Source organism: Hordeum vulgare, chromosome 7H (assembly GCF_904849725.1).
Source record: "Hordeum vulgare subsp. vulgare chromosome 7H, MorexV3_pseudomolecules_assembly, whole genome shotgun sequence".
NCBI lineage: Eukaryota > Viridiplantae > Streptophyta > Magnoliopsida > Poales > Poaceae > Hordeum > Hordeum vulgare.
The window spans coordinates 68,388,509-68,397,891 of NC_058524.1; the positions used below are offsets into that span (position 1 = coordinate 68,388,509).

Below are 9,383 nucleotides of genomic sequence, written 5' to 3' on the forward strand. Positions count from 1 at the left end.
TCGCCGGTTGCCCGCCTAGAGCGCGCGCACCCTGGCCGACGAGAAAGATGGACCGAAGCATCTCGTCCCCGCCCGTGCACGAGCGCGCGTGATGCCGAGGCGAAGGCGGCCCGAGGCCCGACGCCGCGCACGCCCCCGCCGTCGCGTCGCTTCCGCCCCACTCCCCGCGCCCGCCACCCCGGTTGCGTGCCCGCGACCGCGCTGCCCCCGGACGACAGGTGGGCCGGGGCTAGCTCGCGTGGGTGTGCGTGTGGCGCCGTTGACCCGGGCGGAGCAGCGGCACTGGCACGGCTCCTGCGCCTGCGCCTGCGCCTGCACGGGGGTCTCGAGCTCCGAGGCGCCCTGCCACGCCCGTCCGTTTCCCCGGCCGGATCCCGCGGGCGGCACGTCCGGAACCGAGAACTCATGCCATCGACGGAGGCGCCGCCCGCTGCCCTTCACCTGCCACGACTCGCGACGGAACCGGCCGTCCGAGCTGCGAACGCCCCGCAATTGCCCGATTGATGCTGCTACTACTAGTGCAGATATCTTATCAAGTTCTTTTTATACTAGGATCCTTATCGCATAACGGCAAGTCCAGTGCACCGCACCAACCGCGTGTGGCGTGGCGCGGTTCGGGCCGGCCAGAACAGAGCAGGGCCCAGTGTAAACTGTAAAGTGAAGACCGGACGCAACAAGGATAGCAGACGGTCTCGGACTCTCACTCACACCCGCCACCGTCCACGTCCCATCCGTCGCGCGCCACGTGGGGCTGTCCCCTCCGTTAGCCTTCCCAACGCGGCCTCCGTGCTCGCCGTGGTCTCCGGTCAGTCAGTTGCTGTGTTACCCCGTCTCTGACCGACCGATGCTGTTATACTATACCACCACCAACGGTTTGCTTAGCTCAGCCGACCGCGGCCCAAACAGACTCGTGACACCGCCCACGTCGCCGGCGCCCGTTCCGTGCACCGCCACGCCTCACGCGTCCGTCGTGCGGTGCGGTGGCTTGCCGCGCGCACGCACCCGCCGACCGCGTCGCGCTCGCGCCGGCCCCGGGGACCGCGCGCGCTGCCCCAACGGGCAAACCGACAGGGCGACCCCAGCCCACGCCCGTCGCCGTCGCACGCCACCGGCACCGCGTCGCCGTCGCCTCCGCACCGCCACCGCCACGCGCCCCGCCCGTGCCTCCCTTCCTCTCCTCCCACCCCGCAACTAGTCCTGGCGACCCGCGGGTGATTTCTCTCCCACGCTCTCGCCCTCGCTTGGTCCGCTCCTGCCGCTGCCGCGGCGCCAGCGCCAGCCGCGCTCGCCCCACCACGCCGCCCTGCGCGCCGCGCCCCCCACCCCCATTTTTTAAACCCCCCTTGTCTCCCTCCAGTGGCCTCCTCCGCCCCCCCCCCCCCTCTCCCTTCCCATCCCAGCTCCCGCTCGTGGCCTGCGTCCCTCCTCCCACAACCGCGTCCTCCTGGCCGTCCCCAACGCCCCCACCCCCGTGCTTTTACCGGAGCTCCCAACCGCGCGCCGCCGGGCCGACAACGGGCACCTGGTGTTCGGGTCGGCGCAGGCGGAAGCCAGCCGGCAGCGTCAGCCCGGGGCCGACCTGCACGGCGACGGCGTGGCGGGCGGCCACGAGGGTCTCTCCCTCGCTTTACGCGGCGGGCGGGCGGGCGCGCGGCTCGCTCCACCCCTGATCGCGGGTTTTATACTCGCCGCTGCCGCCGCCTCGTGCGGCCTGCTGTAGCTGGAAAGGCGCGCGGGGGGCGCCCTCCGAGCCAGTGGCAGCGCCTACTGGCTAGCTGACAGAAAGGTGGAGGAGGGAGAAGAGGGGAGGCGGATATTCGCGTATCCTGACGCGAGATTTGGATCGGGATCTCGCCGGGATGAAGGAGCAGGGATCGTCCGGCGTCTCGCCCGGCCCGCCGGAGGGTGCGAATCTCCTCTGCCCATGCTTACTTACTGTACTGTACTTCATTAATTAAATGCTCCAATTCCCCTCAAGGATGCATGCCAATCAGTACTACCAGCTTAAGCATTTGCCAAGTTCGTTCGTTCATTCATTCATGGCCATTGCTATTTGCTGTACCGTGCACCCAGACTCAGCTGTGGCGGTTGGTTGCAACTGATTTCTGTTATATCTTGCACAAGTTTTGTACTGATTTCAGGCATGACCTTCCTATGAATGCTTGCAAGATAAGCATGTACTACATGTGCTACAACGTTTGATGGATGCACTGTGAGTAACCACTGGCCGCGTTTTTGCAAAGCAGGGGAGAAGAAGGCCATCAACTCGGAGCTATGGCATGCCTGTTCCGGGCCTCTGGTGGCGATGCCGCCGGTGGGCAGCCTTGTCGTCTACTTTCCACAGGGCCACAGCGAGCAGGTGCGTCATTTATCTCTGAACTGCAGGAAACATGCCAAAAATCATGACTAGTTTCTGAAAATTCCCCTTCGTGGGTGACACTGAAAGTTCCCCTTCGTGGGCAGGTCGCCGCTTCGATGCACAAGGAGGTGGACATCATCCCCAATTACCCTTCTCTTCCTTCTAAGCTCATCTGCAAGCTACTGAGCCTCACCCTGCATGTATGTGTTTTTTTTTGCCCCATTTTCTACTGTGGTTGCAATGTAACAGTTTGCCTTCTGTCTCTATTCCCGTTTTCCTGATTGGGCGCACATATTTGCTTGCACAGGCAGATTCTGAAACGGATGAAGTTTATGCTCAGATGACGCTTCAACCTGTTAACAAAGTAAGTTAGCGGATTTCTTGATTCTGGTGCTAATTCGTCTCCTTTGAAAATGTGATAACATCTCTGTATACGCATGTCAGTATGATCGGGACGCAATGCTGGCATCCGAACTGGGTCTGAAGCAAAACAAGCAGCCAGTTGAATTCTTTTGCAAGACGCTGACAGCGAGTGACACAAGTACCCATGGTGGATTCTCAGTGCCACGTCGTGCAGCCGAAAAAATATTCCCGCCACTAGTATGCATAATTACTTCATAGCCTTGACATAATTTAGATCAAATTATGAATTTATCAGATTTAGTAAATACCTGCCTTACCAGGGTAACATGTTCGATAGGACTTTACGATGCAACCACCAGCTCAAGAGCTGATGGCCAAGGATCTTCATGACATTCCATGGAAATTCCGACACATTTTCCGAGGTATGTATGCATTTATGTTAAATATAAGTTGATAAGCAGTTCCCTGCCATATTTTTTATTTGTGAGCAATTACTTATGTTTAGCCTTTTCGCGCTAGTCAGTGAGCACAGTATACCGTGCAAACGTGAATTTTGTGAAATTTCACATTTTAACCAAACTTACAAAATGTAGCCTTCTAGTGCTATAGTTAGTGGGCACAATTTCATTTTGAAAACTTTGCTGTTGATTTTCATGGACTTAGTCACCAGTTTGCATTTTCTCCAGATATGTCCTATTAGCGTTCATTCTTTTTCTTGGAACTTTAAGGCAGTTTTGCACTGGGACATGTTGGCTGGTCAATCAACAACATCGTGTACTTATCCCTCTACTTTTGTGCACATGCACATGCAGGTCAACCAAAGAGACACCTTTTGACAACTGGTTGGAGTGTCTTTGTCAGTACAAAAAGGCTTTTAGCTGGTGATTCAGTTCTGTTTATAAGGTAGTGTCATCAAATTCCGAATTTAAATGGCAAAGTTCTTAAACTATTTACAAGGAACATGGATCCTAAACTTCTTTTCCAGGGATGAGAAATCTCAGCTTCTCTTAGGCATACGGCGTGCTACAAGACCTCAGCCAGCTTTATCATCGTCAGTTTTATCGAGCGACAGCATGCACATTGGGATTCTAGCAGCAGCAGCCCACGCCGCCGCAAACAGTAGTCCTTTTACTATTTTCTACAATCCAAGGTAGTGTAGTTCTTACTTGATATCCCGCATGCACACTCTGTTGCTATTCAGCACAATAAACTCATAACGTTTGTTTTGGATAGGGCGAGCCCATCAGAATTTGTCATTCCTTTAGCCAAATATAACAAGGCTCTGTATACACAAGTTTCTCTTGGGATGAGGTTCAGGATGCTGTTCGAGACTGAGGATTCGGGGGTCCGAAGGTACATGGGCACAATCACGGGTATTGGTGACTTGGATCCGGTGCGGTGGAAAAATTCTCATTGGCGGAACCTTCAGGTGTGCCACAGGTCTCATTTTCAGTTCTGCAGTGTTGTCATATCCATATCACTTAGCTGTGTTTAGTAAGAAAACATCTCCATCAAATAATCAGCTTACATTTACAGAAGTCAACCCTGACACTGAGCAAATATTATAGATACAAATAATCTGATACAAACGTAAATGATATTTGCATTTCTCCTGACTTGATCTCCTTTTTCCAAGATAGGTTGGCTGGGATGAATCAACTGCATCTGAGAGGCGCACTCGTGTTTCGATATGGGAGATTGAACCAGTTGCCACACCTTTTTATATTTGTCCACCACCATTTTTCAGGCCAAAACTTCCTAAGCAGCCAGGAATGCCAGGTGCAGATACTTCTGCTTATTGAGTTCTATGTATGGTAGTATGGTTTAGGAAATAATACATTATGTTTGTTGGTAATCTCAACCTTTGGGCGTTGCAGCCTTCTAATCCTGTTGTCATTTTATTTTTGTTGCATTCATAAACTGGTCATTTGCAAACTTAAGTTCTATAGACGGGGGAAGGTATTTTCCTAAATATGGTACTTCTTGCATGTGTATAATAAACTCTACTCATGAATTAACAGCAAGAGGTGTGGAGTATTCGTTGAATTATGAATATAAGTTGAATAAACACACTGACTTATATTTCAAGCATATGGTTGCTCTTGCTTGTATGGAAACATGTGATGAGTGAAAATTGTGAAGTTCTTGCTTTTAGTACACATGCTGAAGTTAACTTGTTGATTATATAACTTGCAAACTTAATAAAACTTGCAGATGATGAAAGCGAGGTTGATAGTGCTTTCAAAAGAGCCATGCCATGGCTTGGTGATGACTTTGCCCTAAAAGATGTCCAAAGTCAATTATTTCCAGGCCTGAGCTTAGTTCAATGGATGGCTATGCAGCAGAATCCTCAGATGCTACCAGCTGGTGCCCCAGCTGTGCAGGCGCCATACTTGAACTCCAGTACAATGGGTATGCAGGATGGGATGGGCACTGGCAATGAAGACCTAATGAGAAGATTCAACATGCAAGGCCAAAATATTGGTTTACCTAACATACAGGCTGGCTCAAAAATGGATAACCCCGCAATGGCTCAACATCAACAACAGTCCCACCAACATCAACAACAGTCCCACCAACATCAACAACAACATCAACATCAACAGCAGGTCCAGCCATCACAGCAAAGTTCTGCGGTTCAGCAACAGCAAGCCCAATTGCTGCAACAGAATGCCATTCATCTCCAGCAGCAGCAAGAACATCTCCAACGTCAGCAGTCACTGCCACAGCAGCAGCAAGAACATCTCCAAAGGCAGCAATCACAGCCACAGCAGCAGTTGAAGACCGCTGCAAGTATGCCGTCAATGGAGCAGCATAAGCTGAGAGAACAACAGCCGCAAGGTGGACAGGCTGTTTCGCAAGCACAAATGTTGAGCCAGATTTTCCAGCCATCTTCCTCTCAGCTACAACAGTTGGGTTTACCAAAGTCGCCTACCCAGCGCCCAGGATTTCCAGGTTTACCAACTGCATGTTCTTTGCAGCAGCCAGCTCTAGGCCAGGCACCACAGGTCCAACAAGCAGCAGAATATCAGCAGGCCCTCCTACAGAGTCAGCAACAGCAGTTACAACAACTGTCACAACCAGAAATGCAGCTCCAGCTGCTTCAAAAGATTCAGCAGCAAAATATGTTATCTCAACTGAACCCACAGCATCAGTCCCAGCTGATGCAACAGTTATCTCAGAAAAATCAGGAATATCTCCAGCAACAGATTTTGCAACACCAGCTGAGTGGCTCTGATGCCATGATCCAGTTCAAACAATCACATCAAACACCTTCAAACAACATCTCAGGATCTCTGACGCCCCAGCAGCTTGTAAGGTCTCACTCTGCACTTGCCGAGAGCGAGGATCCATCAAGCTCAACTGCCCCATCTGCCAGTCGTCTTTCTCCAATGAATTCATTGAGCAGAACACACCAAGGGAGCAGAAACTTAACTGACATGACAACATCACCACATATTGACAACTTACTTCAGGAAATTCAAAGCAAGCCAGATAACCGAAACAAGAATGATATGCAGAGTAGCAAAGAAACAATCCCTGTACCCAGTCGATACCCAGTTTCAGATCAACTGGATGCGTCATCTGCCACGTCCTTTTGTTTAGATGAGAGCCCACGAGAAGGCTTTTCCTTTCCCCCAGTTTGTTTGGACAGTAATCCTCAAGTCGACCCAAGAGATAACTTTCTTATTGCGGAAAATGTGGATTCACTGATGCCGGATGCCCTGCTGTCAAGAGGGATGGGTTCTGGAAAGGATATTTGCAATCTTCCTGCTGGGCAAAGGGATCACAGGGAGGTTGATAATGAGCTATCCTCTGCTGCATTCAGTTCCCAGTCATTTGGTGTGCCTGACATGTCCTTCAAGCCTGGATGTTCAGGTGATATTGCTGTTAATGATGGTGGAATGCCAAGCCAAGGATTGTGGAATAATCAAACACAGCGGATGAGAACTTTCACAAAGGTTGGTACTGTTTACTTTTAAGGGTATGTTTGCCACGGATACCTACACGCAGTGGCGAATCTAGCAGGGGGGCTTCGACAGGCTCGAGCCCCCCCTCCAAAAGTTAGAAAATAAAATTTACTACTATACTATTTTTTTTGACCTTATTTTGACAAAAAATCAAGAGTTTTTGACTTTTTATACACACATTTGACTTTGAGCCCTCCCTTCATTTTATTCCAAGATTCGCCACTGTCTACACGTGCACTCTCAAAACTATGAAGTACCCTGTGAAGTATATTAATGCACACTGCACACGCCACAACTGATCCTACATGCCTCTTTACTTGAATATGTTTATTACTTGATTCTGGATTGGGGAATTATGCTTAGAAATACTTGAAGTTTTTTCTTTTTTAGTAATAGTTGGTTTGGATATAGCCCTGCAAATTCATAAAACATGCTGTTTTTTCAATTCCTTTGCAAATGCTTTAGCCCTGCAAATTAGTAGAACTATTTCTTTTAGCATTGGGTATTGAAAGATATTTAAATAGGGTCAGGGAGGCTGTTATGTAGCCTAAATACCCAATGTTCAATTGGTACAAACAAATAATCTGAATTTGAAGCATTCCATGCAGGTTGTGTTTGTAACATTTTCTCCATATCCATGTCTATTTTGATCCTGAGTTATCCTGTTTTTGCTAGGACTAAATATTATCCTTAGTGTCCTGGAGCATCACTAACTCCTGTTCCAAAGTCGCATGTGTAGAAATCCTAACCTAACAATCGAAGCATCCTGAGATCATTATTTACACCCAAGTTATTCTTAATTCTGTATACGAGTAGCATTAATTTTTGTTGTGTGCCAAACTATCTTGATTTCAAGGTTCAAAAGCGTGGATCCGTGGGGCGATCAATCGACATCACACGGTATACAAATTATGATGAACTACGGCATGATCTTGCATGCATGTTTGGTATTCAAGGCCAGCTCGAGGACCCGTACAGAATGGACTGGAAGCTAGTCTATGTTGATCATGAAAACGACATCCTCCTTGTTGGTGATGACCCATGGGAGTAAGTTATTCCCTTCCATTATCATCTATATCCAATATTATCTGCAACTCTTTCTTAAACCGGCGCCACCTCAATCCCTCATGATTCGAAAAACTTTGTCAACAGGGAGTTTGTGAGCTGTGTGAAGAGCATCAAAATATTATCATCTGTTGAAGTGCAACAGATGAGTTTGGATGGCGACCTTGGCGGTATCCCTCCACAAACACAAGCCTGTAGCGCATCCGATGATGCAAATGCATGGAGAGGATCCTGATGTAAATACTAAATTTAATGTGCTTCTTACCATTATTTAAAGAAATACCCAGAGGTTTAAGGACCCACCACACAGCTAGTGTTACTCTGAGGTTAGACCTAGAGCCGACTCACTGACAAAATTGGTCAAATGCTTCTGGCGAAAGATGTTCAGTGAACCGCCTTTATCGCGGAGCTGTTGATGTCTTGTTGCCACTAAAATTCGGTGACCTATCCACATGATCAGATTAGTTCCTTTTTTTGCCATACGACTGCTTTGAATTTCGTAAGCTACCTGTGTTTACGTGGGATTTGCAGCTATTGTAATCTTACAAGTCGATCAACTATCTGATGTATATATGTGCGATTTATATACCTCCCGATGTAATAGTTCCACTGCTGAAGTAAAAAGTTGTATTGACCAGCGGAAACTTGTTCCCGTATCTATAGAATTACCACATCTGTGTTTTGCTCTCTTCATATATAGTTGAGAACGTCGTTACCAGCCCATGGCATCGTTGTTGCAGGTCGTGGCACCACACTCGTGATGCTCCGGGGGAAACCTTAGATCTGGATCTACCGGTCGGACGATGATGGCATCTTCGATATCGTTTCCCTTCTGAGGGCATCATTTTGGAGTACGTGCTGGGTGGACGGGACAAGAGGAGGAGCGGTGTTTGATCTACCGTGAGCCATACGGTGTAGCCCGGCGGCATGGCGCTGCGGTGGTTCGTCGACAGGCACGTGTAGGCAGATGCTGCAGGATGGTGGCGCTGTCTGGCACCGTGGTGGCGTCGACGACAGACCTCGCAAGGATGATGCGTTTGTTCTAGCTCTGGAGAGGGTACGATGGTAGATGGTGGAGGCGGCCTCTGCGCCAGACCAGTTTGGGATCCAGTCTCAGTGGTGGCTGGGCTGGAGCATCAGACTATAGATGTTAGGATTTGGTGCGATATCTGTTTGGTATTTGGCCCGGATATTCAGCACACCTTCATCAAGGAACATGAGTAGCAACATGTGTTGCTTAGATGGTGGCTTCAGGCTAACTGATGTATTACTTTGTATTACTTTGTATCGTCTAGATGCATAGGCTGGAGGTATATCCTCATTTTCTAAAAAAATTATAGTTGAGAATGTTTGCTTCTCATGATGTGCTCTTCCTCTTCTTCTATGGATACGTGTGCTGGGAGAGCAAAACATTGGGGCTCACCTTTGTTTCTGTCGTCTTCTTTGAAAAAATAACACATATCTATGCAGAAACGCGATCTCCTATGCGTCACTCGTTGCGGTGAAGTACCGAGCGGAAGCACAGGGGTTCGCCCGACTGGACCGGCCCAGTTATTGTTTTCTTATTGTTTTCTGTTCATTCTTTTCTTTTTCTGCTTATTTCCCTTTTGTTTTAATTTTTTGGT

At 49.2% G+C, this 9,383-nt stretch overlaps 1 protein-coding gene across 1 annotated transcript; it reads left to right on the plus strand.

The window, feature by feature from the left end:
* The first annotated feature begins 1,582 nt into the window (after positions 1-1,582).
* LOC123406960 (auxin response factor 16) lies at positions 1,583-8,402 on the plus strand. The gene is made up of 13 exons (XM_045099979.1): positions 1,583-1,905; positions 2,247-2,359; positions 2,464-2,559; positions 2,667-2,723; positions 2,804-2,959; positions 3,060-3,144; positions 3,535-3,625; positions 3,708-3,872; positions 3,956-4,151; positions 4,363-4,501; positions 4,937-6,684; positions 7,550-7,740; positions 7,846-8,402. The coding sequence occupies exons 1-13, from the start codon at positions 1,860-1,862 to the stop codon at positions 7,991-7,993; spliced, it is 3,231 nt and encodes a 1,076-aa protein (XP_044955914.1). The 5' UTR covers positions 1,583-1,859; the 3' UTR covers positions 7,994-8,402.
* Positions 8,403-9,383: the final 981 nt, after the last annotated feature.